This window comes from Olea europaea, unplaced genomic scaffold, assembly GCF_002742605.1.
Source record: "Olea europaea var. sylvestris unplaced genomic scaffold, O_europaea_v1 scaffold2703, whole genome shotgun sequence".
Classification (NCBI taxonomy): domain Eukaryota; kingdom Viridiplantae; phylum Streptophyta; class Magnoliopsida; order Lamiales; family Oleaceae; genus Olea; species Olea europaea.
This window is the reverse complement of record NW_019245431.1, coordinates 1,480-27,480: the sequence shown is the minus strand read 5'-3', so window position 1 is coordinate 27,480 and position 26,001 is coordinate 1,480. Positions and strand designations below refer to the sequence as shown.

General features: G+C 37.1%; 3 protein-coding genes across 4 annotated transcripts; 1 reads left to right on the top strand and 2 right to left on the bottom strand.

Annotated features, from left to right (window-relative positions):
* Positions 1–3,090: 3,090 nt before the first annotated feature.
* Positions 3,091–3,971, top strand: LOC111383499 (protein NDR1-like). The gene has a single exon (XM_023007615.1). The coding sequence runs from the start codon at positions 3,249–3,251 to the stop codon at positions 3,891–3,893; it is 645 nt and encodes a 214-aa protein (XP_022863383.1). The 5' UTR covers positions 3,091–3,248; the 3' UTR covers positions 3,894–3,971.
* A 344-nt stretch (positions 3,972–4,315) lies between these two features.
* Positions 4,316–9,866, bottom strand: LOC111383498 (putative multidrug resistance protein). The gene is made up of 7 exons (XM_023007614.1): positions 9,502–9,866; positions 9,361–9,415; positions 9,040–9,227; positions 8,211–8,668; positions 7,580–8,120; positions 5,429–7,392; positions 4,316–5,299 (listed from the first exon to the last, which is right to left on the bottom strand). Exons 1-7 carry the CDS (start codon positions 9,682–9,684, stop codon positions 4,930–4,932), a joined length of 3,759 nt encoding a protein of 1,252 aa, XP_022863382.1. The 5' UTR covers positions 9,685–9,866; the 3' UTR covers positions 4,316–4,929.
* A 1,614-nt stretch (positions 9,867–11,480) lies between these two features.
* LOC111383501 lies at positions 11,481–24,783 on the bottom strand. Of its 2 annotated transcripts, XM_023007617.1 has the most exons (20): positions 24,472–24,783; positions 24,294–24,382; positions 23,985–24,094; positions 23,836–23,890; positions 23,445–23,533; positions 18,101–18,167; positions 17,934–17,996; positions 17,429–17,599; positions 17,151–17,244; positions 16,980–17,059; positions 16,754–16,829; positions 16,437–16,480; positions 16,227–16,294; positions 15,275–15,360; positions 15,006–15,163; positions 13,596–14,931; positions 13,185–13,471; positions 12,437–12,676; positions 12,186–12,342; positions 11,481–12,028 (listed from the first exon to the last, which is right to left on the bottom strand). In XM_023007617.1, exons 1-20 carry the CDS (start codon positions 24,581–24,583, stop codon positions 11,730–11,732), a joined length of 3,681 nt encoding a protein of 1,226 aa, XP_022863385.1. In that variant the 5' UTR covers positions 24,584–24,783; the 3' UTR covers positions 11,481–11,729. The 2 variants fall into 2 exon arrangements, with proteins under 2 accessions (XP_022863385.1, XP_022863386.1); XM_023007618.1 differs by lacking the exons at positions 24,294–24,382; positions 24,472–24,783 and having other exon boundaries at positions 23,445–23,526; positions 23,985–24,032.
* Positions 24,784–26,001: the final 1,218 nt, after the last annotated feature.

Genomic DNA, 26,001 nt, shown 5'->3' with positions numbered 1-26,001 from the left:
TATCATCTTGTTATTGTAGTTATAAATTGTTGATTGGAGTATGAGTTACAAAGACATTCATGAAGCCTTCTTTTACTAGAAATGAATTTTAAGTTGTGGCTTTATGACAAAATTTCATGTTGTCATCTCTTGGTGTCTTAAATGGAGTTGTAGAATAGAAGAAAGATAAATGGCGTAAAGAAGTAAAGAAAAATAGATATTTTGCAAACAAATAAAGAAAAGTAGAGAAAGAAAAAAATTAACGAGAAAAAAAAAAAGAAAATCTCTCCACACTGCGCGAAGAGATCAATTCTCTCCGCACTGTGCGGAGAGTTTTGCCATGGTGTGGAGAGTTTGCCAACTCTTCGCACATGGTTTGCCATAACTTTTGATCTTACTTTTGGTAAAAATATGTTATAACAATATGTTATAGTTAAGATTTCGTCGTCATTGAAAAAAAATCTCCGAATTGTTCGAAGAGATGGCAAACCATCTCTCTGCATTGTGCCTCCCCACTGTTCGGAGAGATCAATTGATCTCCGAACTGTGCGAAGAGATTTTTTTTAATTTTTTAATCGATATCATTACTTGATAAGTGCATTTCCCTTTTTTTTATATACAACTATGTTTCATTTATTTATATAAAATGCTTTAAAATTAATAATTATTAAGCTAATAAAAAATACACTAAAAAAAGTATACAAATCAAATTTTCTCAAAAAATTAGTAACTAAAAAGTAAACAAAATACATTTACCTATTTTTAATTCCGTCTAATTTACTGATTTAATAATTTAAATAAAAAAAATTACACTTGCTATGTAGAGTCTCGGCACTGTGCGAAGTTCGCACTTGTGCGGAGGCTCCACACAAATCACACAATTTATGCGGAGTCTTCGAACAAGTGAGGACTCCCTTTTTTTTTTTTTTTTATTGAATCATGCAACTAATATTTGTTTACTTTGTTATTTTATTAGTTAAAAATATGTATTAAATCTAATAAAATAAATATAATTACAAGAATAAGTTAAAAAAAAAAAAAAAACTCTCCCACATATGTGTGGGCTCCCCATTTCTAGAGTAATTTGCGGAGACTCCGCACTCCATCCGCATGGGGTATTAAATATAGACTTGAATATCCTTACTCATTAATAGTATGCATAAATACGACCAAAAAATGGAATTAATGAATTATAAACTTGGACAACATAAATTTCTCGATGGAGAATGGAGAAAATAAACGGATATATGGCTACAAGCTTTTGCCAAAAAATATAAATACATCTAACAACGAAAAGTTAATGCACAAGTGAGATGTTTTAAACATGACTCATGAACCACAAAATGGTAAGTCAAAGACCACAATTACAATGCAAAGTGCTAAGTGCTTTTACAAAAAAATAAAGTGTTGGGGGGAAAAGAACACTGAATCACAACTAAAAAGCAATGAGGAATGTTTGGATTTTATCACTTATCAATGTTAAATCATAAACCACTTTGCCCGGACAGAGTGCGGACACTCCACATAGATTGTGCGGAGTGTTCTCACAATCTGTACGAAGACTGCGTCCACTGTGGGGTCTCTGCACAAAATTTTGCAGAGTAAAAAGTTTCTCCCCAAATTTTTTAAAAAATTTAATCATGCAATTAATTTGTTATATTATTAGTTAACATTATGCATTAAATTTAATAAAAAAATATAATTACAACAATATAATACAAAAAAAACTCTCAAAATAATCATTGCAAAAAAAAAAAAAATTAAAAAAAAAAAAAAAAAAAAAAAAAAAAAAAAAAAGTAAAACAAAGAATGATGCCAAAAAAGTTGGCATTATTGTTTGAATGGAAAATGCATTATTGATATACAAAAACTTTTGCAGTCAACAGGTTAAAATATGGATTTATTGTGTGGTGTTAAAATTTTTTTACATATCATAATAAATCTTCTTATTACGCTAATAAATTTAAAATATATATATTTTTAAAAATAGCATAAAAAATCAATTTTATTTTCAACAAAAAAATACATTTAAAAATTAGCAATTTTATAATCACTTTTTTTTTAAATTCCCAAAAATACAATTATGAAAAATGAAAATATTGAATTACAAAAAATCAATATTTGTCGTATTAAAGACAATATGTGCAGTAAATGCGTTATGATGCAAATACGGTATGCTGTAAATACGGTATGATACAAATACAGTATATTGCAAATATGGTATGCTGCATATACGGTATGCTGCATATACGGTAAACTGCGAATACGATATGATATAAATACGGTATGCTATAAATACGAAGTGCTGCAAATACGGTAAGCTGTAAATATGGTATGCGTAAATACGGTTGACATCGTATTTGCAGCTTACCGTATATGCTGCCACCTATCATTTTTGTAGCTTATCGTATTTGAAACCTATCGTATTTGTAGGCAACTTACTGTATTTACAATTTATCGTATATGTTGTATACCATATTTACAACTTACCTTATATACCGATTTTTGCACTTACAAATACCGATAATGCAGAACACCATATAAACCGAATGTCAAAAACAAATTTCAGATGTTTATTTTTTCGACATAAGCATAATTTAAATATTAAAATGTATGAAGCACAAAATATAAACGCATATGAATATACAAGTCGATTTATAATTTTATACTCAATTTTCAATTTTCTAATATTGAATTAGAAATATAATTTTCACATTCAGTTTAATCATATCAACACTATCAAAGAATACATGCAAAATAGTTTGCATATTTTTTATTTAAGTATGAAATATTCAAGTATATTTTTTCTAGAAAACTCAATACTGTTGCAATTATAAAAATAATTTGCAATTATTTTCTTATATCATAGAAATATTTTTAGATATTCTTTCAAAAACATTTCAAAAAATTAAAATTCATACGCTAATAAAAATACGATAAATACAAAATTCGTGCAAAATACGCGATAGTGACTAGTATTATTAAAATTAGTTATTGATGATTAAAATTTTAATTATAATTTCAACCATTGTAAACTTTTCGAAGTGAATGGAAAGATTTTTTTTTGTTCCAGCAGCCATTAAAACAAAAAGAAAATGAGTAGCCAACGTGATTCTCGGAATTCCTTTGCTATTATTGGAAAAATGAACATAAAAAAATACTTTTTGTCAACTCGATCCCGTGGTTGAATTTAATATGCCACTGATTGATACACTGCAAAGCCATATTTCATCGCTCTATATCGCTCCACCGCGAGTAGATTTTCCGGCATGGCGGAAAGCGGCGGAGCTGGGCGTGGCAACTGCTGTTGCAGCTTCATATTCACTTCAGGTTTGACAGCTCTCTTCTTGTGGCTAAGTCTACGTACCTCAAAACCCACTTGCTCCGTACAGAACTTTTTGGTTCCTTCACTCAACAAAACCGACAACTCCACCACCACCAGGAACAACCACACCATTTTCTTTGACATCAAGCTTGATAACGGGATGAAAGACAAAGGCGTACACTATGATACCATAAATTTAACCTTCTTCTATGATCAAAATTATAGCTTTCCTATAGCCACCTACACAGTGCCGGGTTTCTACCAGGGTCACAATAAGCATACTAGCCGGAAAGCGGTGGTGGAGACTAATGGAGTGCCGTGGGAGGCGGCGTTTGAGGCTGTCTCAAATGGGTCCACGGTGGCTTTTAGAGTGGGATTGGCTACTAGAGTGAAGTTCAAGATCTTGGTCTTCTATACCAAGAGACACAGTCTGATTGTGAAGGCGGATATACCGGTTAACGACTTCGGTAAGAAAGTGAATAAGAAAGGTATCAAACTCAAGTCGAACTCACCACATCCGTTGAGCCATAGGCTGAGACTGGAATTTTTGGGGGTTATTTTCATTGCCTTGATAATCTTTTTGCTGTAATTCTTTGCTTAATTCGTTTTCAAGCTTTTGTAGAAGCTAAAACAATTTCTGATCTGTCTAAGAGTGATTTGAATTGCCCATCGTCCTCCATCCTTAGTGATACATTGAAGTTGAACGGCCACAGGCGAGTCAGTTTCCTTCCATATGTCTGATAATTGAAGTCGCCGACTACGCCGAGCAAGTAAAATCCCATCCAAATAGCCCATAACGCACCCTCCAAAATAAGGCATGCTCCATATGATGACGAGAAAGTCCTAATGCATTTTGAGTCTACTAATTTTGTCTTTGACATTGGTACTGCTACTTCAGTTTCATGAATTTTACTATTTTAAATTAGTGTTGGAAGAGCATATATTTTTTTTAGCTTTACAATTGGCTTGACATCTAGTATAACAGTTGTGTGATTTTCTAAAAGTGTATTCTTTTGAAAAGAAAAATAAAAATTTGAAATTAAAGCATGTATATAGTAACCCTTTTGCTTGGAGGTTACCTTTCTGCCTATATCCATAAAAAGAACTGAACTATCAATGTGGAATGTAGTGGAAAATGGAATAATAAGCGAATTTTGGTGTTATAACCGGTGAATTATTAGTGGTTGTTTGGTAGTGCTTATAAGTTGTAACCATGGGTCCTATGGAAGTGCTTATAATAAGTGGGAAGGAAATTGTGGTTCATACGGATGTGTGAATAAAAAGTATATTTGATCAACTTAATTTATAATGTAAGCCTTGCCATACATGGCGTTAGTATAGCTTAATAATGTTGATATGATGGAATTCATAAGGATATCTTGATATGGATGGAAATTTACAATCCAAAATTTTCTTCTGAAGTTTGAAAAATCCAATAATTGGTCTACAGTAGAATAGATGACTTCTTACATTCTTGAAGGCACAATTTACATAGTATGCCAGCTTAAGGAAATCTTCATGCGATTTTGATTTCCTCTATGTTACAAAAGTTCAGGTAGCATAGAGTACAGGCGATGTGTATCTGAGAAATCGACTAGTTTAGATCCAACTGCTTCATTTTACCGTTATAGAGAGCTGCCAACTTGCAGCTTAACAAGCGAGTAATAAGCACCGCTGTTTCCCACTGAGAGTAGATCAGAGTGCGAACCTTGTTCAACAACTTTTCCGTCTTTAATCACAGCAATGGAATTAGATTTCTCTATTGTAGACAATCGATGAGCCACAACAATGCAAGTTCGACCGCCCATCATCTTTTCTAGTGCTTCTTGGACCACTCTTTCTGATACACTATCAAGAGCGCTAGTTGCTTCATCCAGCAGTAGGATTGTAGGGTCCTTCAATATTGCGCGAGCCAGAGCTATTCTTTGTTTCTGGCCTCCAGATAGCTGAACGCCTCTCTCTCCACAGTAAGTCTCGTAACCATCTTCCATCCCACTGTCATCAAGAAAATGAATTAAAAGTTAAGAATAAGTATTTGGTTTAGATTCTCTCTATTTCTCTCTCTGCATTTTTTATAGTTTCATGAAATATTTTATTTCGAAAATAGTGGTATAGATACCATACCTTATAAATTCATGTGCATTAGCAAGTATTGCAGCCTTTCGTATTTCAGATTCTGTTGCATTCTGTTTTCCATAGGCAATGTTCTCATTTATGGTTCCTGCAAAGAGCGTTGGCTCCTGACTGACTAATGCAATGTGTGACCTCAAGGTTCTCAAATTATACTCCTTTATGTCCTTATCATCAATAAACACTGATCCCTTAATTGGATTGTAAAATCTTTCAATGAGTCCAATAATTGTCGATTTCCCTGAACCACTCTGGCCAACTAATGCAACAGTGGTTCCTGATCTGATTTTAAGATTGAGGCCCTTTAAGATCATCTGGTCAGGTCTTGATGGATAAGAAAAGAAAACATTCCTGAGCTCCACACGGCCCCTAATATCATTCTTCACAGCATCAATTTGCCATGAGTTCTCTGGATCAATCTCACTCTTTCTGTCGATGATTGCAAAAACTGAACGAACAGCATTACTTCCTCTCGACAAATCTTTTGTCATGCTTCCTGCTTCAGCAATGGTATATGCCGTGAACAGAAGTGCTAGAAATGCTTGGAAGAGTCGCTCCGGAGATATTAACCCTTGTGTCAGTAACTTCCCTCCATACCAGTAAGCTAATGCTGTAGAAGCTGCTGCAAGGAATTGTGAGCTAAATAGGCCAACACCTGCGAACCAAGATTGTCTGATACTCTCCTTCCTTGGGCTTTCCAGTGTGGCTCTAAAAAGCCCCACTATCCTTCTCTGAGATGAGAATGCAGTTATAGTTCGATGGTTGATGACAGCTTCACTTGCTAGTTGGCTTCCTTCCTTTTGTGCAATTTCAGTTTTTGCAGACATACTCTTCATCAGAATACTCCTTGAATAAAAGCTTCCGATGAGTAAGGGCTGAGCTGCCATCATCACAAGGGCCAGCTGCCATGTCAAAACGAGTCCTAGAGTGTAGGCAAAGACAGCTCCAAAAAATGCTTGAGTCAACAGTGACAAGCGATCTCCAACAAGTGAGCGAACCATGTTGGCTTCTGTTGATATTCGTGCACATATTGCTGCACTTGTGTTTTCACTTTCATCAAACCATCCAATCTCAAAAGTCATGAGTTTTCCCAGCAGCATCTCCCTTACTCTTTTAGTTAACTTTTCTCCCATGACAGCAAAATTGTAGTGCTGCAGAAGGTTGGTGAAGAAGTTGAAAACTCCAAGGCCTATAAATACAAAAGAATACCCTCTTGCATGAGATGTGATGGAGGATTTATCTGTCCTGAAGTAAACCGATATAAGTGCTCCGACGCAATAGGCGTTAATTGGTTGAACAGCTCCTGAGCCGATGGCTCCTAAGCACCCGAGCAAGGCTCTTCCCCATTCAGGTGTGTTCATGCTCAGAAGACGCCACTGTGATGGAGCAGGATGAGCTGATCCATAGAAATCTTCATCATCACTGTCGTATGTGCCCTCGTATTGAAATGAGTACGGAGCAGAGTAGGAGTAGGGTGTACTCCTTGAAAATGCTGGGCTAAATGGGTTCAAAGCTGGAGTGTTTTGTGCACTTGACCTCGCACTCAACGGGCTTGGAGGGATATTCATCTTGTGATGATTTTTTCCTTCAATCAGATGGTTGGAATTACTTGTAGTATCATTTTCAGTTGCTGATTGTTGCAACTGAACCATTTTAAAGTACTCTCCATCTTTCAATTGCATAAGCTCATCGTGGGAACCTGATTCAACAACTCTTCCCGACTGGAGAACCACAATCAAGTTACTCGTCTTGATTGTCGAGAGACGGTGAGCTACAACTATGGTCGTCCTTCCCTTGGATGCCTGGTCTATAGCTTTCTGTACAATTCTTTCAGATTCTGTATCCAGTGCACTTGTGGCTTCATCAAGAAGCAAGATTTTCGGATCCCTTATCAAAGCCCTTGCTATCGCTATGCGTTGTTTTTGTCCTCCTGATAACTGAACTCCAAATTGACCAACCTGGAGATTACCATATCACAAGGAAAATTATTAGACATGCTTAAAATTGGAAAAGAGCATGTACCATTTTGAACCAAATGACAAGGGAAAAGAATTATTGAGCAAGGCACTGGATTATTTACTGCTTTCAGAACTCTTAACAAAAACAGAAAACGGATTTATTGTATTTGGGGATAGAAAGTCTTACTTGAGTTTCATATCCGTCTGGTAGCTTGATAATGAAATCATGTGCATTTGCAGCCTTGGCTGCTTTCTCTACATCCTCTGCAGATGCTTCCTCCTTCCCAAATAATATATTTTCTTTTATAGATGTTGCAAAGAGGATTGGTTCTTGATTAACCAATCCCATTTGGGACCTGAGCCATTTGAGATGAAGCCTCTTTATTTTGTATCCATCCAAGAAAATATCTCCTTCTATAGGGTCATAAAATCTTTGCAGCAGTGAAATGATGGTGGACTTTCCAGAGCCACTACCCCCAACAAGACCAACAGTTTTCCCTGCTGGAACTGTAAGATCCAAGCCTTGCAATATGGGCGTATCTGGTCTTGATGGGTAAGTAAAATGGACACCTTTGAATTCAATTTCTCCTCTCACGTACGATAGAGCTTTTCCCTTCTTATCATCAGAATCTATGGCTGGTTCGCGATCAATCATCTCTGTAATGCGAGTAGCAGCAGCCTTAGATTCCGCAATTGCAGTAAGGTTTGGAAGGGCAGTCAAAATATTTCTGCAAGAAGGAAAAACAGTAAGTTTCCGAGTTTGATATGAAGGATCAAGCTAGCAGATTATTAAAAATCTAAAGATTAATAAAACTCACAATCCTCCCATGAGAACGTTGAATCCGGCTACAAAAATGTCTCCGCCCTTTTCTCCTTTTCTGCTGACCAAAAGAGATCCAACCCAAGCTTGAAATCCCCAGCTAATATAAATAACTCCCATACTCCCCATCATCAATCCTCTTGCAAAACCTTGCTTTATTCCTAATTCCATAGTTTTTTGCAGTGCATGGCTGAACTTCTCAAGGGTTTCATTCTCAGCAACATAGGAATATACCGTCCGGATCGAGGAAATTGCTTGTTCTGCAATTCCACCTGCGACTGCATAAGACTCTATCATCTTCATTGCCACATTCATCATCATCGTTCCAAATCCAAGTCCAGGGACAATGAACATTATGGTGAATGGTATAGCAGCCAAAGTGAGCCTCCATGATAGTGAGAATGCAAATACGAGGCAGAAGATGAAGGATGACATATAGGCTAGGCAGTCAGGTATCTACACACAAAATTCATAATATTTCAAGTTTTGAGTCAACTAAAATGACAAGAGTATAGGAAATAGAATCGTTTTCAGTACTCTTAATGCATGTTCAATAAACAGTACTAGATACAGTATCATAAGGAAGATTTTGAATTAATTTCTTTTTTGATACTGTCAGTACTATCTAAGCCTTCATATTGAGCATTCTATTATTTTAGTTTTTGAGCAAGAAGGTCCTTCAATTTTCTGAAATATAGTAATCAGTTATGTGATTATACTAGATGGCTAGAAACACTGAATTTTCTGTGTCTTGCATTCTTTATCATCCATTTCCCATCTAAGCACTGATTTTAATAAGAGAAATTAGGTGCTGTTGGAGTAAATACCTTCTCCCCAATGGTGATTTGTATCGTATTGGAATCGGCAGAAATTGTCGTAACAACTTGATAAGTTTTCGAAGAATCAGCTGCCTGCGTGTCAAAGAAACCAACTTCTTGTTTGAGGACAGATTTCAGGTACTCTAATCTCATCCTAGAAGTCTGTCTCTCTGCCGTTCTTGCCCAACATAATCCTTCTGTAAAAATGCATGCGAGGAAACATAAGAAATGTATCTTAGAATCATGTTAATATAAACATAATCTGTCAATTTTTCACGAGATTTGATGCTCTATAGATTGTCCATTAGAGTTCTAAGCACTGTAACATACCTATGAAAGCAGACAGTCCCACTCCAATGGCAACATAGAGTAGCCTCAGTGTGTACTGGATAGAAATTTTAGTAGCAGGTCAGTTGAGTACCCATAAATTCCTCGTATCGATGAAATTATGCATTAGTTTCATTATGTTACCTTGTCTACAGTATGCATAGAGACTGAGCTGTTAAGGTCGCCATACTCATTGATGACAGCACTGAGAACAAACATCATAAGTGGGATTTGCAGTCCATCTCCAATGCTGCCTAAAGTCCCAAAGAACATCAAAAACTTGTCGACTCTATCTGCATATCGAAAAATCCCATCTTTCTTCCCCATTTTAGATGTCCCCTGAAGAGGAAGGGATCAACAAACTTTTGAAGATAGAATTTCTTCAACTACTTTCAAGTACTAGGATCTTAGTTTATTTTACTTTTTATATAGAAGTTTATCAATTCCATTGGCTTATTTTGCAGGCTGTTATTGTTGTTTTATAATTGTGAAAGGATCCAATATTTTCCTATATTTAGCCGGCTGTTTGTTATTATTAGTTGTTTTTGCTTTGTATAATTATTCCAACTGTTTTTTGGGTTTGTCTCTCTATTTATATTACTTTCCCTGAAAACAAGAAGTGTTTTCTGTATTGTGAAAGCTGTATAACGTCTCTTTCCATGATTTCTGTTGATTTTGGTTTGCAAGAGTTGCTTGGCGGATTAATTGACCATGTTATGCTTTTACGAAACAAATTCCAAACGTGAAAATGTTATATAGAGAGCAAAGGTGACATTTATCGAGAATAATCTAAAGAAGCTCGTGTCAAGAGTAGTGTGATCTAAGTAAAACGTGTTAGAAGAGAGAAACATGGGATAAAATTAACGCACGCTACTAATATTGATAGAAGAGCACTGCATTTTTTTTTTAGGATTATAGTTACTCGCACGATATTGTGGTGCAACATTTACATTCCAAATTTACCAACTTCATTCCTCACAAGGACACCATCCTTTAATTAATTATGAGCATGTTTGACTAAGCTTAACAAAATAAAAAGCAAAATCCCAAATATAAAATGACAATTAGGGGTTTTACTAATTAAAAATAAAATTTCTTTCAAATGTTAAAAAAGGGTTCATCTTTCCCTAACCGTTGTTTTCATTGTCTTAAGGTGGGACCCTATAAATTGTGGTCATTTTCTTTGCTTATAAAACGTGCAAGGCCATATTTGTCTCTATTTCAAGAGGTAATGGACTCATTCCAGCCGAATGTAATATTCCCATTTGTTTCATTTTGTGTAATCTTATTAGAACAGGGTTTATTTTAATAATCTCAATTAGTTCCTATGGAGATATTTATGCTTGGCTTGATTTGAGGCTAGATTTGAGTTGGTTGGCATAATGTCTCTAGTTAGACACAAAAGGATGTGTGAATTAGGGACGTGCTCGACCTATAGTTATCTTGTACCAAACGACCTAATTCGTCGAGCCTTTGGAATTAGTGTTTAACTAAGTAGGCTTTGGTTGGAGTGAGTATAAGTTAAAATAAGTCATTCTTTTAATTTACAATGCTCATAATGGCACAAGGTTGATGTTACCGAAAACACGAATCAAATGTAAATCGAATCGATTTGGATGGATTAGCATTCCTCCTATGTCTGTACCTTAGTGTTGTTGGAGCAAGTATATGTAAAAATGAGCTGTTCTTTTCATTTACAATGTTTATAATAGCACAAGATTGATGTCAGCAAGAACACCAATCAAAATATAAATTGAATCAATTTTGATGGATTAACATTCCTCCTTTGTCTTTCCCTTTGTGTTTTGGAATAAAATTCTTCTTCTTTTGTCGCCTTTGGCAAACCGGATCTTCTATATTTTCAAAATTTTTCTAGTGAATAGCTTTCGTAGCCGAATCATCGAGTAGTAGTTTTTATTAATTTACCTTTTTTTTAATTTAATTTAACATAAAATGACGAATTTACCTCCATCACAAAAAATAATAATAATTAAAAAAATAAAGAGAATAACGATGAGGAAAATGACCACAAACATGCATTATTGTCACCAGATGAAGACCAAATTTATAGTACTTTCGATTTGATTGGTTTAATAAAAATAAGTAATTTATGAGACTATGAGTAAGACAATCAAAACCCTGAGCAGATATTTTCTCTCATCAATGAAATACAAATACCAATCTGTAATTTTGATGTGTTCTAATTTTAATACAAAATTCCCCATTCGGAACTATTATAAACATTTTCCATCACAGTAAATTCTTGCACTCTCGTATATTTATGTAAACTATATACATGAAATAATCACAAAAATATACTATTGGAACCCATTTGGTACCAATCTTCTGATGTCAAGAGTGAAAAATCTAATCTAAAGTTGATTCCGTAACTGATTTAGTAAATTCTTCATACTCTCGAGTTTCTCATTCAGTTGTTTAACTTTACTAATGTGTTCAGCAGAGGATTCTGAACTGCTCAATTCAGTTGTGAGAGACACACAATTTGCTTTTGAATCCAAAAGTACCTCCTCAAGAGAAGCCACTGTCGATTCCAAACATGAATTCCTACTTACTCCAGTCGTGTTGGCCGACGGACTAAGCCCCAAACTGTTGGCACTACCGCCCCTGCTTAACTTCTCCGGGGTGAAAATCTTGTCAAAGCTTTCGGTTCCTGTAAATGCAGAAACATACATAGGGGGATCTTTTAAGCATTCATTTCGAATATTTTTAAGTGCCATTGAGAGATATTTTAGTTGCAACACATGACACCGCTCTAACCACTTTAAGGTTTAAAATAAGGTGGTTAACATGGAAAATGAGACACTCACCTAAATTACTTAGCTGATTGATTGCTGCTGAGCCGACGGATCCTTCTAATTTGAAAATCCGCAGGACACCAGCAGCTATTCTACCCATAGAATCCACCTCAGACTTGCAGAGCACAGCGAGATATTGCAGCTCATCCTTTGTAACAATGGCCTTGATCTATCAAACAAAGTAATTTCAGTGCCTTGCTTGAAACTAGAACTAAACTAAACCGTGAACAATGAAATAAATTGACAAGTTAAAATCTCTTTACCGGCTGATCAACAGAAAATTTCAAATTTTCCAATGCCCACTTTGCCATTGCATCGTCAACATCATCATCTTCTTCACAAGCCACTATGTCAACTTCCACGTTTACGCCACCGTGTTTGTCAAAAGTATGTTTTTCTTTTTCAGGCAAACCATTCTTTAAAGTACCCTTTTCAAGAATCCCATCACGCAGAATACCCTTCCGAGCCGTAGGTTTTAAGATCTGCAAACCTTCCATGCCAACCTGCAAGCATTTGAACAGAGTTTTGCATTAATAAAGCATGTACTGGAAAAATTAAGTAGCAGAATACCAGCGGGAACCCCATAAAACCAAATGCCATAGAAATATAGCCAAAACTCTAAATTACATAGCCACATGAATACCCATACCCATCAGACCAAATTCCTCTCCAATCAAAAGAAAATTCTCTTGTTTTTTCTTTCTTTTTCGTGGGACCAAATTAAACAACATTTTCTAATTCAATAGAGTTAAAAGATGAGCCGGAAACTGAAACAAAGAAAGGATGGAAAGATGACAATTTAACCACGTCAAAAACCTCATGAGTCAGCAAGCTAAGTCACCTATTTGATGAACAACTTCAATACCACTAGGAAACATCCATGACAAATTGGTGGGTTAAACAAGTTTACAGTCATTAAAATTGGTTAAAAGACCCATCATCAAATCACATCCTATATGTCAATGCAAGGCACGGGATATCTCCAAGAGGAAGAATTAAGTAAAATCTTACAGTAACCAACTCGACAGGATACTTCTGTTTTCCACGTGGTTTTGCATTTCCAACCATAACATGCTTTGGGCTGCTTTTAGCTTTGACGTGCATACTCTGAAATGTTGTATGCCAGCTCCTGTTTTCTCTGCAAGAATCTTCAGAATCATGAAAGTGCCACCTAGCTGCCATCTCCTGAGCACCTTCAAGAGCAAATAGCCAATCCATCAATTCTATTGACACATCCACATCATCAGGTGTGCCCAAGTGCAAGAGGCTGCTGTCCTTTCCATCTTCTGAACTTCCATCTAGGGAAAGACAAACAGAACAGGAAACCAGGAAGAAAGTGAAAAGACAGAAAACAGTGTGAATAGCACAAAAGATCACGCACACAGGAAGAGTAGCATTTTAATTGAATATTAATTTTCGTACTCTCTCTGTGCCCATCAATAATCAGAGGTGATGGCTTGAAAAGCTTAGCTAAAGGTCCTCCAGATAAATGCTCTAACCCTTTAGTAAGACCCTCCCCTGGACCACCGTCTGGCCCAAGAATCCCAAACCTATGAAGCAAAGCTTCAGTGTAATTCATTCCTCCACCAAGACGAACACCAGCAACGCAAGCTGACACATGTAAACTGTGGCACTCAATATCTTGTGCACTATATGGAATCACATGCACTGTGGCTATGTCCAAAAAGGGTACCAGGGAAGAATCACCATTGGATTTAGATATTCTTCTATGTTGCACCCAAAAGACAGCCCTTAACTGAGGACATCCATTTCCATTTAGATGAATATTTCTAGAAGGCGTTAAGTTGGAGTCATTCTCATTTACGAGGTTATTCCCAGTGTCTGCACAGTCCACCTCAACACTATCCCATCGTAGACTGGATGAAACTGCCATGGCACCTCCCAAACTTCTATGCGTGACTTTGATAAATAAATCTTCACCCGTAAAGCGCACTAGAGGCATTTCCTGAATGCCAAGAGAAGAAGACTCCATAAATCTTAGTAGAAGATCCTTCACAGCTAGACTGACAGCAGTATCACCAGGAACCTTACCCACAAGAGGTCCACTCGCAGACTCGTTTCTTGCTTCCTTTAAGGGGTTGTTTTTCCCTACTTCGGCTATCTTTTCGCTGACTCTACCAAAATAAGCATAGAGATCTAAAATAAAGAATAATTGCTCAAGTGATGTGTTTGACAAGTATTGTTGACAAGCAATCCCTAATCTAACAACCCCTCCTGGAGGTGGGACATTTGTTAAAGGACTTCCATCTGCAGTCACCATTGCTACCTCTAGACACAAGTCGTTCATCTCAACACATCTCCATAAACCTGAAGATTCCATGAGAGAACTTCCCCCACCAGTTGAGTCATTGCAGGTCTCCAAAGATAAACTAATGAGAGAAGCTACAGCAGTCAATTTTTTCTGGCTAGCGTCAATTGGTTGGCCTTTCCAAAGACAGAAGCATGCAGGATCTTTCTCAAGGTTTAGCAGCCTCAATTTTAGTGATGGCGACCCCGAGAACATTAAATTTTCAATATGAAGCCTTGCCCCAGCAAAGGAACTTTGAAAAGGCATGTTGCAACTTCTAGCAGTATGGCATGGTTTTCCTATTACCAGAGGGACGGTAACATCTAAACCTTTAAGATTGAACAAGAAGGAATTAATTGAGAAATCTGGCAAAATGGCACCAGGATTGACAACAATTCCATCAGCCAAGAAGGACGCTATCCTCAGACAGGATTCTTCCTGAAGATGAATCTGAGATATAACAGCAAAGAGGTTAATGGTTCAAATGTTGGTACTAAAATTAAACTTCTTAAGTGGATACCAACCATAAGTGGCTGACAGTCTATAACTGTTCTGGAAGCAAAAGTTGGTGGGCTCGGGGGTGGTAAGAGCTGAAGAGAATTTAGACTTATCAGAGGCACGCCACCTCTCAGCTGCCACCGTTGGTCTCCCAGAGGATATATTGGAGGACAGAAGTCCTCGCCTGTAAAAACAACAATGGGAGACAATAAAGTACAGTGAAGCCGTAATTTGCCAAATCAACAACTAAACAATATCCAACTGATTACTAAACTTTTGGGAAAGTATTTCATACCAAATTCAGGGACGTTATGGGTATCAGCAGCAGCAGTCAGCATCGATGGTTGTATTAAGGTGCATGGAGGTCGTGTAAATGTATCTCTGCATTTTAATTGATAGAAATTAGCAATACATTACTCTAATGACATAAATGAAAAACAAGTGAAAGAAAATGGCATTATCCATAAATAGATAGTTTTACAGAAACTATGTCCAACAAAAACGGTTCCCTACAAATTCTAATTCATATTGCTATCAACAAGAGAACAATTTTCACAGAGAACTCTTTGCCATCAACAACTGATAACACTTGGGAGAAGTAGACTGCATGGATTAAAGGACGTAAGAGATACATGCTCCATCTGGAATTGAAGATCTGTATTTTAATTGCCACTGAATTTCTGGTGAGTATTTAATGCAATTTTTGGCAGAAAACCTTTGTTTCAAATCATAAGTTGGAAGTATATTTTCATGATAAAAATTTCTAGTTTAAGAGAGGACATTAATCCTGGACATTGAAAAAGAATACGGGGACATTCGAACCACAAAGGAGATAGCATCATACTTTTCAATCACAGGGTACAATGACTATGTTGCCTGATAATTCAATTCAAGATGTAAATATAGAACTTTATGTTCTAGTAGGAATGACATAATAAATATAAATAAAATTTTTGAATTATTCAACTGTTTTGACCGGAAGCAATATGATTTGATGTGTTAGTCCAGATAAAGCTGTCATTCAGGCTCCATTGGTCCCTCAACCCCTGTGCTATTTTCAATTTTGTTCTTCATCAAATCCCCGAGATGTAGAATGCATTAAGTTACAATTTATGATTCTAACTCCTATTATAGTCTGGATTCAACTTTGCGTGTCTTACTGATTTTAAAAATAAAAATACTGTCCAAAACACAGATAACCCCTCTTTAGCATCTACCAAATCTATGGAGAGTAAATTTCCACTTGCCTCAAAAATAATCCTCCTATCATAACCCGAGTCAAGAATTTGGCATCTTCTCCATCAGATACACTTGCCTGCATGCAAAAAGAATGTTTATGAACCGGACTACCACAGACAAAGTTAAGATAACTATGGACGAGATGACTGGGTGGGTTGGCAGATGACCAGGCATTGTTGCAGTCCTTGGACGAGTAGAGTTCCTTTCTAGTATCTTACCCGAGAAAAGAATAGTGATTGCATCAATAGTTCTAACTGGAACTCTGCAAGTCAAATGAACTTTTTAGGCCACAACTTGAAAAAAAGGAATCTGGTTCAGAAAAGAATATCATCCACACCATTCATTTTAGACGCATGAACAACGAGACTAGAAATGTCTGGCATTGATGAGTCCAAATCAAGAATGGTGAAAAATCGAACCAAATAGCTCATGAAAATAATAATTGAAAACTAGCGCAGCACAATAGCACAAAAAAGTAGAAATCAAGGAGAAAAAGGAACATAGGCAACATGCAATTCAAGACTGAAAAACTAACCAGCATCCTTTATGCAGAGAAATATGTGATCCACAATTATGGAGACTAAAGAACGTCCAGCTGCTTCTCTAGAATGCTGCAAGAAAGAGGCAATTCCAATTGATATATAATACAGCTAACTGGCAGAAATGGTGTAGTGAGTAGGTATACTGCCAAAAGCTACTATAATTCAGCTGTCAGTAGTAAAAATATGCTCAAAGAAGTGACATTGACAATGAATTCATACTTGCTGATCATTTGGATTAACGTCTCCTCGATTGAGACAGACATACACTCCCGTGAAGAAGCGGAGAAGAGCCCGTAAACCTGCAGACATATTGGTAGCATATAACCAAGGATTTCAACCAAGAAATAATCCAAGAATACACCAAAAAGAACATTAAAATCTTGTACTTACCTGGTTCACTTAAAGCAGGACAAACAGCTTCTGGAATATGCAATTGCACTTCAAGCCCAAGTGGAGAATTTAGTTCTGTCCTCTGTAGTGTGATCTGAACATAACCATAAAAGTTCAGCCAATGTTATATAAAGCTTCAAAAAAACACAGTCACTCGCACACATCTAGATGATATTTCCCAGAAGAATGAGTCAAAGCATTTCCTAGCAGGTCAACTAGTCTCTCTCCAGTAAAATGAAAAGTTTCTTCAGAATCTACTCAGATGTTAAGTTGCATACATAAGCCTCTCCTGATATTCCTTCAAGGAATCGTTCTCCACCAAAGAATACTCGCTTTGCACCATCTTCATCTTTCCTATTAGACCCTTCCTGAGAGAATGCAAAATTGGCGTCCGAAAACATATCGGGATGAGGGAGAAGGTCAATAGACAAATGTTCCCACTCAAGTTTCTGTTAACCAAAAAATAGAAAGATATAATGTTATATACCGTAACAAACATAAAATGAAGGATTTTTCAAATCGAGAAAAATGGCATCAGAAGATAGTTAGATGGGCACACAAGAACGTGAACAGGCAATATACATACACATATACATATATATATATGTGTGTGTGTGTGTATACACTAAAGGAATTCAGACAAAAGTTGGAAAAGAGGTAGATGCGTAACAGGGGTATGCACATACACACTTTTTTATTTAGTTCCTATCATATGTAGCATATACAGATACAAATAAGCAAAAAAAAAAACAAATGAAAATAAGAGGTAGATAGCATCATTACTTTGAAAACATATATGAACTTCTTGTCACTTGAAAAGTCCCTTGCTTCCTTGAGATTAACAACCTATTGCAGGAGATAGTTCTAGTAGCATAAACATTCTGGCAAAAATGCCTCTGAAGAACCAAAAACATGCAAGTTAGATTGTATAAAAGGTTCCAGAGCATAACCTCCCATCTTTCATTTGTTGTATAGAGCAGAAGATTACGAATAGTGATGGATGCCATAGGAGATGCCCTGGTGGAATGGAAAATATTAGAGAGAAAAAAAACATAGGAAACAAAAAAAATAATAATAATAAATAACAATAATAATTAGAAAGGAAATGGAACGACTATCTCCACTTTGTTGGCTTATATAACGCCAAATTTAAATAAGCTAAATAATGCAACCATTCCTGTACAACTGAAATATAAGAAAGACGTTCAGTAAATCTATGGACTTAGCAACCCCGAAACAGAAACAAAAATTACAAAGTAGGTTTTGCATATTTAGCAGGTTTGTCAAATGCCTTCAAATTGTTATATTAGGATATTTTCAACTGCATTTTCCTTAAGCTTAACTGGCATCTAAACCTTCGTGGTCCATCACCATCTGTACCATTAAATTCTACTTACATTGATAGGTTTCTATTGAACCTAGCCACCTAATTCCACCTCATATAAAAGCTAAAGAAGATACTATAAAAAGTTTTCAAAACATAAAATGAAGATGATTATGAGATGTACAAGTTAGCTAAATGGGTAATTTAGGAATGCTAAGTTGACAAGCATGAGAATTTGCATAGAAATCTTGGGACTTGCATAAAATTGCATTATGGTTTTCCAATAGGGATTCAGGTTGCAGAGAATTCCCACTAAAATATTTAATTGAACGAAGCTTTGGCAATAAGACTAAGGACATCTAGAGAAGAAAAAAGTCTCTACCCAAAATGGAGGCCACACACAATAGCTCAAAGAAAATCCTAGGACTTCGATAGCATGTTGGCATCGTCGGTTTTTCTATCTTTTTCAAACTAACATGTAGAATATTTCTACAGGAACTCCTCAACCAGAACTGCTGACTTCTCAGGAGTTGATCCTATTAAAATAAATACAGATTTTTTCTAAGACTAGTGACACTATTAAAAACGAAGATTTCCTCTTACGAATGGATATAAATAGGGATGTAGTTCGGGTGGAGGAAGAGGACCTACAATATGATCAGTTTTCCTCTGAAGATATAGTGGAAATGAGTGAGCTTGACATTAGACCGCCACTATCGAGCTGGGCTCTTCAAAAAAATTTGGGATTCAGCAAGATGGTGGGGAGTGTCCAGCGACGGGTACAAACATAAGCTTATCAATTATTTGAAGAATTGGAGGCTAATAGCCTAGTAGGGGACAAGTGATGGATACACCAGGTGGTAAGACAAGAAGAAAGGGTGATCGTGAGCTTAAACGGCTTGAATGCTCGGTTAATTATGACGTGAGGGGTGGTGAGTCAAGAAGAGGATTGATGGGGAGGGATGACGGTGCGTCAAGATGATCCCAAAAATAGTTAGTTGGAATGTGAGTGGGCTTAATGAAGTTGGAAAAATGTTGGGTGTTAGGAATCTCTTAAGGGGTTGGAAGGCGGACATTGTTTGCTTACAGGAGACAAAGTTGGAGATCGTTTCGAAGGCTACCGTAAGTAGCTTATGGGGGGGACAGCATGTCGGGTATGAGTTTGTGGGATCAACGGGGGCCTCAGGAGGGGTGCTAATTATGTGGGATACTAGAGTTTTACATTTGGAGGAGGTTAGTGAGGGGCTATTTTCTCTATCCCTTTCATTTACAAATATTGGGGATAGATTTCGTTGGATGTTTATAGGAGTTTATCCGCCTAATGTTGATGAAAGCAGAGGCGGATTGTGGGATGAATTGGGAGGTATGATGGCTTGGTGGAACCTCCCAACGTGCATAGAGGGTGATTTTAATATGGTCCGCTTTCCTATTGAAAGGTCAAGCGGTGGAAGACTAACAGGAGCTATGGAGGACTTCTTAGATTTTATTAGGGAGAATATGTTGGTGGATATGCCTTTGATGGGGGGAGATTTCACTTGGTCATCTAATTGGAAGCAACCTGTTCATTCTAGAATCGATCGGTTATTGATTAGTGTGGAGTGGGAGGCTAAATACCCGGACATCGCTTAGAGACTGGGGAGGGCGTATTCAGATCATTTCCCTATTTCATTATCTGGGGATGTAGGGTATAGCGGGAGAAGGCCTTTTAGGTTTGAAAAGATGTGGCTTAAAGTGGACCATTTTGGGGAATGAGTACGGACTTGGTGGGCCTCTTACAAGTTCAGGGGGTCCTCCAATTATGTGTTGGATAAGAAATTAAAAGCTTTAAAAGAGGATCTCAAGAGGTGGAATGAGGAGGTGGTTGGGGATGTTAACTGGCGTAAAAATCAATGCACCTCAGAAATAGAAGAGTTGGATAGGAAGGAGGAAAGTCGAGGATTGGGAGGGGACGAGAGGGAGAGACGTTAAGAATTAAGGGGAGAGTTGGAGAGGTTGGTGGAAATGGAGGAGATTGCTTGGCGCTAGAAATCTAGGGTCAAGTGGTTGAGAGAGGGTGATAAATGTACACAGTTTTTCCATAGGGTGGCCAATTCCAATAGGTACAACAATCGTATCTCTATGCTGGAGGTGGATAGGGTAACTTATGAGGACCCACAGGATATTGGTACCCAAATGGTGAGTTTCTATCAAAATCTTTATAAGGAGCAGTTTGATTGGAGGCCAGAGTTTGAGGGGCTAGAGTTTTCCACTATTTCTGAGGAGGATGTCAGTTGGTTAGAAAGTCCATTTGGGGAGGATGAAATTAGGGAGGTGGTGTTCAGTATGAATGAGATAAAGCCCCAGGACCGGACGGATTTTCCTTCGTATTCTATAAGATTTGTTGGGATGTGATACGATCGGACATTGTGGATGTTTTTGCTTACTTTTTCCAGTGTGGCAGATTCTTGAAAAGATCTAATACCACATTTATTGTGTTGATCCCAAAAAAATCAGGAGCGACGGACATTAAGGACTTGCGACCTATTAGTCTAGTAAGTGGGGTGTACAAAATTATTGCAAAGGTTTTGACTAATAGATTAACGAAAGTGCTGGAAAAAGTGGTGTCTAAATTTCAAAATGCTTTTGTCAAAGGGTGACAGCTCTTGAATTCCGTACTCATAGCAAATGAATGTATTGATTCAAGACTACGTCAAGCGGTTCCAGGGATGCTATGTAAGCTTGATATTCAAAAGGCCTATGATCACGTGAACTGGGGTTTCCTATTGTATATGCTCAGGAGATGTGGTTTCGGGGCCAAGTGGTGCCAATGGATTTAATTTTGTATTTCTACCGTCTCTTTTTCAGTTTTGGTAAACGGCACTCCTAAAGGTCATTTCCGGAGTAGTAGAGGTTTGCGACAAGGGGATCCTTTGTCTCCATTACTGTTTGTTATTGTAATGGATGCATTCAGTAAAATGGTTGAGAAGGCTGTGGAGGAGAGTCTGTTAAAGGACTTTAGGATTGGTTAATTGCATATATCTCATTTGCTAATTGCAGATGATACTTTGATCTTTTGTGATGCAAACGTTGAACATTTTAGGAACTTGCGTCGTTTGCTTCTGTGCTTCAAAGCCGTGTTTGGAATGAAGATAAGCTTGGGGAAATCCGAGGTTATCACTGTTGGAGAGGTCGATAACGTGGAGGGGTTGGCTGCTACATTGGGCTGTAGGGTTGCGCAGTTGCCTATGACATATCTTGGGCTCCCACTAGGAGCAAGGTTCAAAAGTATACACATCTAGGACAGTATTGTGGAAAGGGTGGAGAGGAAGTTAGCGGGTTGGAAGCGTATGTGCCTCTCAAAGGGAGATCGCCTTACTCTTGTCAAGTCTACTCTCTCGAATCTCCCCACTTATTTTTTGTCTTTATTTTCCATTCCTGTTACAGTGGCTAAGAGACTAGAGAGGATCCAAAGGGAGTTCCTTTGGGGAGGGTTAGAAGAGGAGAGGAAATTTCATTTGGTCAATTGGGGTGCAGTTTGTTCTCCCACAAGGGTTGGGGGCTCGGATTGAGGAACCTTGTATTGTTTAATAAGGCTTTGTTGGGTAAGTGATTATGACGATTTCGGGTGGAGAGGGAGAGCTTCTGGAGAAAAATTATTGAAGAGAAATATGGTATTATGAAGGGTGGATGGTGCTCAGTTGAGGGTCGTGGTACCTACGGGGTGAGTTTGTGGCGGTATATTCGGCGAGGGTGGAGTGACTTAAGGAATAGAGTGACATTTGGTGTGGAGAGTGGCAATACTATCAGTTTTTGGGATGATTGTTGGTGTACAGATCAACCGCTAAAGGAGAGATTTCCTTCTTTGTATCGTATTGCCGTGATGCCATCTGCTATGGTGAATGATGTATTAAATACACATAATGGGAGCATCAGTTGGAACATTGTTTTTGGAAGGGGATTACAAGATTGGGAAGTGGATGATTATGCGCTGCTATTCACCTCTTTGTATGAAATGCATATCAGGGTTGGAGAGCGTGATCACATCAGGTGGATGCTGACAAGGGATGGCATTTTCTCAGTTAGCACTTATTTTAGATCTTTATTAGGATCGGCGGAGAATTCATTCCCTTGAAAGATGGTTTGGAAGTGAAAATTGCCTCCAAGGGTGACATTTTTTCTATGTACGGTAGTGAGGGAACAAGTGTTAACGGCGGATAATCTTCGATTGGAGGGGTTTTATATTACAAATTGGTGTCATATGTGCAGAAAGGATGGGGAAACGATTGACCATTTGTTTCTCCATTGTGATGGTGCTCGCTTGCTGTGGAATGATATTCTGGCTTCTCAACATGTGGATTGGATGATGCCAAGGCGTATGGAAGATATGTTGAAGGCATGGAGGAGAAAGTTTCGTGACAAGGACAGTAAACTTGTTTGGGACCTTATTCTAGGCTGCATAGTTTGGTGCGTGTGGAGAGAAGGAAGCGGGCGTTGTTTTGATGATCAGATAAAGACTTTAGAGCAGTTTAAAGAATTATTTTATTTGACATTGTATAATTGGTTTAATGCTGCAGTTTCTAGTCACATAAATGGGCTGTCTAATTTAATGACGTTTATTTCTTGTTTAAGTGTATAATACACCTCCTGTATATTACATTTTGATTAATAAAATATTTGATTACTTATCAAAAAAAGAGACGCTCGATGCGTCCATTAATAGGTATCAGGTTTGCTGTAATGTTGGATTCTATCTTAGCTATAAATGAAGCAAATGATATTGATTATAGGGGTTATCAATTTACTTCTTTTGTTTTTTAGAACTATGTATTGGATAACCCCCAAAGAAGGGCAGCTTTCATTACTAAAAATTAGACTCAGCGAATATGCTATAACATATCAGGATTCAGAATAAGAACTAGTTATTAAGCAACAGGTTGCTACCCACAAACAAATCAAAGATAAATGAAAACAAAAGATTACAGGAAAAATACCAAGTTGCTCCTCCTCGGCCTCGAACACCACCATGAGTTTCAAGTAAAAGATTTACAGTGTGAACTTGTACGGTCATTCCATCTGCAATCTGATCAATAAGCAAGCTCAAAAGCAAGATTATTGGAAACCCAAACCCAAATATTGCAACTAGAAGCGGTTGAAAATAAGTAAAAAAAAATTAAAAAGTGGGAGTGCGGGGCACATATAGAAATAGAAAAATAAGTTGGAGGCAATAAGTTTATTAAGTGTTGCTAGCCATGAAATTCAATCTGCAATTCCTAACAATCTGATGTTCCACAATAAGCTATGCACTATGTGAAACATTACAGATCAATTACTGATATCATCACTCAAACTTCTATGCCATAACAATAGATTATAGGGATTGACCTTGTCTGCAAATCCATACCCACTACCCTTTGCAGTGCTAGTAGACGATGAAGCGCTGCAAGCAGTAGAATAGAAAGTGGACAAGTTAACTGCTGGAAATAAGAATCAATCTTCAACAAAAATAAGCTTGTCGAGCCTATTGAATGTACCTGCTCGAGCTCCTAGATGCATCTATTTCATCACTTTCCTCCAAAACTAAGTCGAGTCTATCAATTTGCACCACAATTGGCTCCAGTTGTACATTGCTCACAGAAGGAAGCTTTAAAAAAAATAATAATAATAAATACTAATTTAAAACCAGGTAATTTACATAACCAAAATTATAATTCTATTCAACAGCTAAGAGAATTACAAACAATCTCCAAATCATCAGAATTTCAAATTTTTTTTTCATTTCCCAGCTTTAAAATAATCCAGAAATTCAATTGTTCGCTTAATTAAGCTGAGGAGTTACTGACAATAATCTCAAATTTTCCAACTTTCGCGGTGCTGACATTCAGAGCCGGCGGTAATCCAAGACTTGCATGCAATGCATCTCCATTCATATCTACCAAAAAACAATAAATATCACTAAATAAATTCCGTTAAATATCTAAAAAACTATTCTCGTATTAAGCAAATGAAAGCAAAATTTACCTAAATTAGAAAGCTGTACGGTTCGGCCCTGCCATTTGAACTGATCTCTGCTGAAGGATTTCAGCCAGTACTTGAGCGTATACTCTAAAGCTCGCGCCAAAATCGATTCCATCTTTATTACAATCGTTAAAATGTGCCGATCACCGGAAATGAGAGGCGTCAGGGGAAAACTAAAATCAAACCGCTTAAGCCTACGTCGGAGATTGCTGTGTCGGTGTTTAGAGGAATGTCACAAACAGATCGAATTTTTAAGCGATAAACATTCCGATAGAAAGAAAAGAATGAGATTTGCTTGGCACGTGCGACTGGGGTTTCAGATATGTGCGGCACGTATGAGAGAACATGGCCCAGGTGTATGGGACTTTGGGTATACCACGATCTGATTAGTAATTGAAGATTAAAACGGTCGATGATAGGAGGGTAATTATTAGTTGGAGTGAATGCGGAGCAGAGGATTCGAGCCCAGATTTTGGATCTCGGATGCTGTACTGTCAGGAACTTGCGGGTCGAAATGTCAGAAGAGTTTTTTGTCGGGTTTTTTAGGACCTTGTTTGGAGCGATTTTATCACCAAAAAAATTAATTTTTTAATCGTTATTTCACTATTTCAACCGTCATATTTGACTTCTTCTCTCATATGTGGACCTCACTTTCCTCCTAACGGCAAAAAAATTAATTTTCAAAATCACTCCCAAACGGACTCTTAATCAAATTGCTTTAGGAAACTTCAAGAATCCAAAATTCCTTTTTTGACACCTCGATTTTTTATTATTTCCATTTTGCCACTCCATTAATTTAGCTCAAGTCTTTCGAATTGTTTAATATAATTTTGAATAAAGTAGTAAATTGCTTCAAGATGATGACACACTCTTTGGAAGCAATTACAATCCCACCTTGTAAAAGTATACACTTTCCTTCAAACTTAAATCACACCTTATTGTATTTGAATGAAAATATCTATTAAATAATTCTCAAAACACGTAATCTTCTTAATTTTGTAATTTAGAAGAAACTAGTGACATTTTCGAGCTCTCAGGGACGCCAGCAAATCATGGTAAAAAAATCCATTTAAGCCCATGTTTTGTTGAATTTTTTTAATATATATTAAATATTATAAAAAGTGAATTTTTGGAGAACATAATTAAAAAATAAGAAAAAGTTACGAGTGCAAATTTTTTATTTATATATTAAGTGGTGAAAATAAGTTTCAAAAAATGGAGTTCAAACAAGAGCTTAAATGATGTTATAAATTTTATAAAATGTAATTTATCAATACATTGAGAAAATCGCAAAAAGCCAATTGTGCTTTCACCAAATAGGGATGGCAATGGAGTCGAGGACGGGTCAGTCATTCTCATCTCTCGTCCTAACTAATATTTTTATTATCTTACCCTGCTCTCATACTCGATTAAAATGAGATGTGGCGGTAGGGCTGGGTAAATCTTCCGAATCGAACCGACCGAACTGAACCAAACTGAACCCTACGGTTCTTGTCAAATTAAATACCCGAATGAGTATCTGAATTGAGAACT

Excerpts from the sequence above, each read along its gene's own strand:
- LOC111383501 (XM_023007617.1), bottom strand. The coding sequence starts at position 24,583 with ATGGAATCGATTTTGGCGCGAGCTTTAGAGTATACGCTCAAGTACTGG. Across the intron at positions 18,168-23,444 it reads GGCCGAGGAGGAGCAACTTG|GGCATCTCCTATGGCATCCA; the intron begins GTATTTTTCCTG and ends CCATTCCACCAG. Across the intron at positions 16,481-16,753 it reads TCTCTGCATAAAGGATGCTG|AGTTCCAGTTAGAACTATTG; the intron begins GTTAGTTTTTCA and ends TTTGACTTGCAG.
- LOC111383498 (XM_023007614.1), bottom strand. The coding sequence starts at position 9,684 with ATGGGGAAGAAAGATGGGATTTTTCGATATGCAGATAGAGTCGACAAG. Across the intron at positions 8,669-9,039 it reads AAATCACCATTGGGGAGAAG|ATACCTGACTGCCTAGCCTA; the intron begins GTATTTACTCCA and ends TTTTGTGTGTAG. Across the intron at positions 5,300-5,428 it reads AATGCACATGAATTTATAAG|TGGGATGGAAGATGGTTACG; the intron begins GTATGGTATCTA and ends TCTTGATGACAG.
- LOC111383499 (XM_023007615.1), top strand. The coding sequence starts at position 3,249 with ATGGCGGAAAGCGGCGGAGCTGGGCGTGGCAACTGCTGTTGCAGCTTC.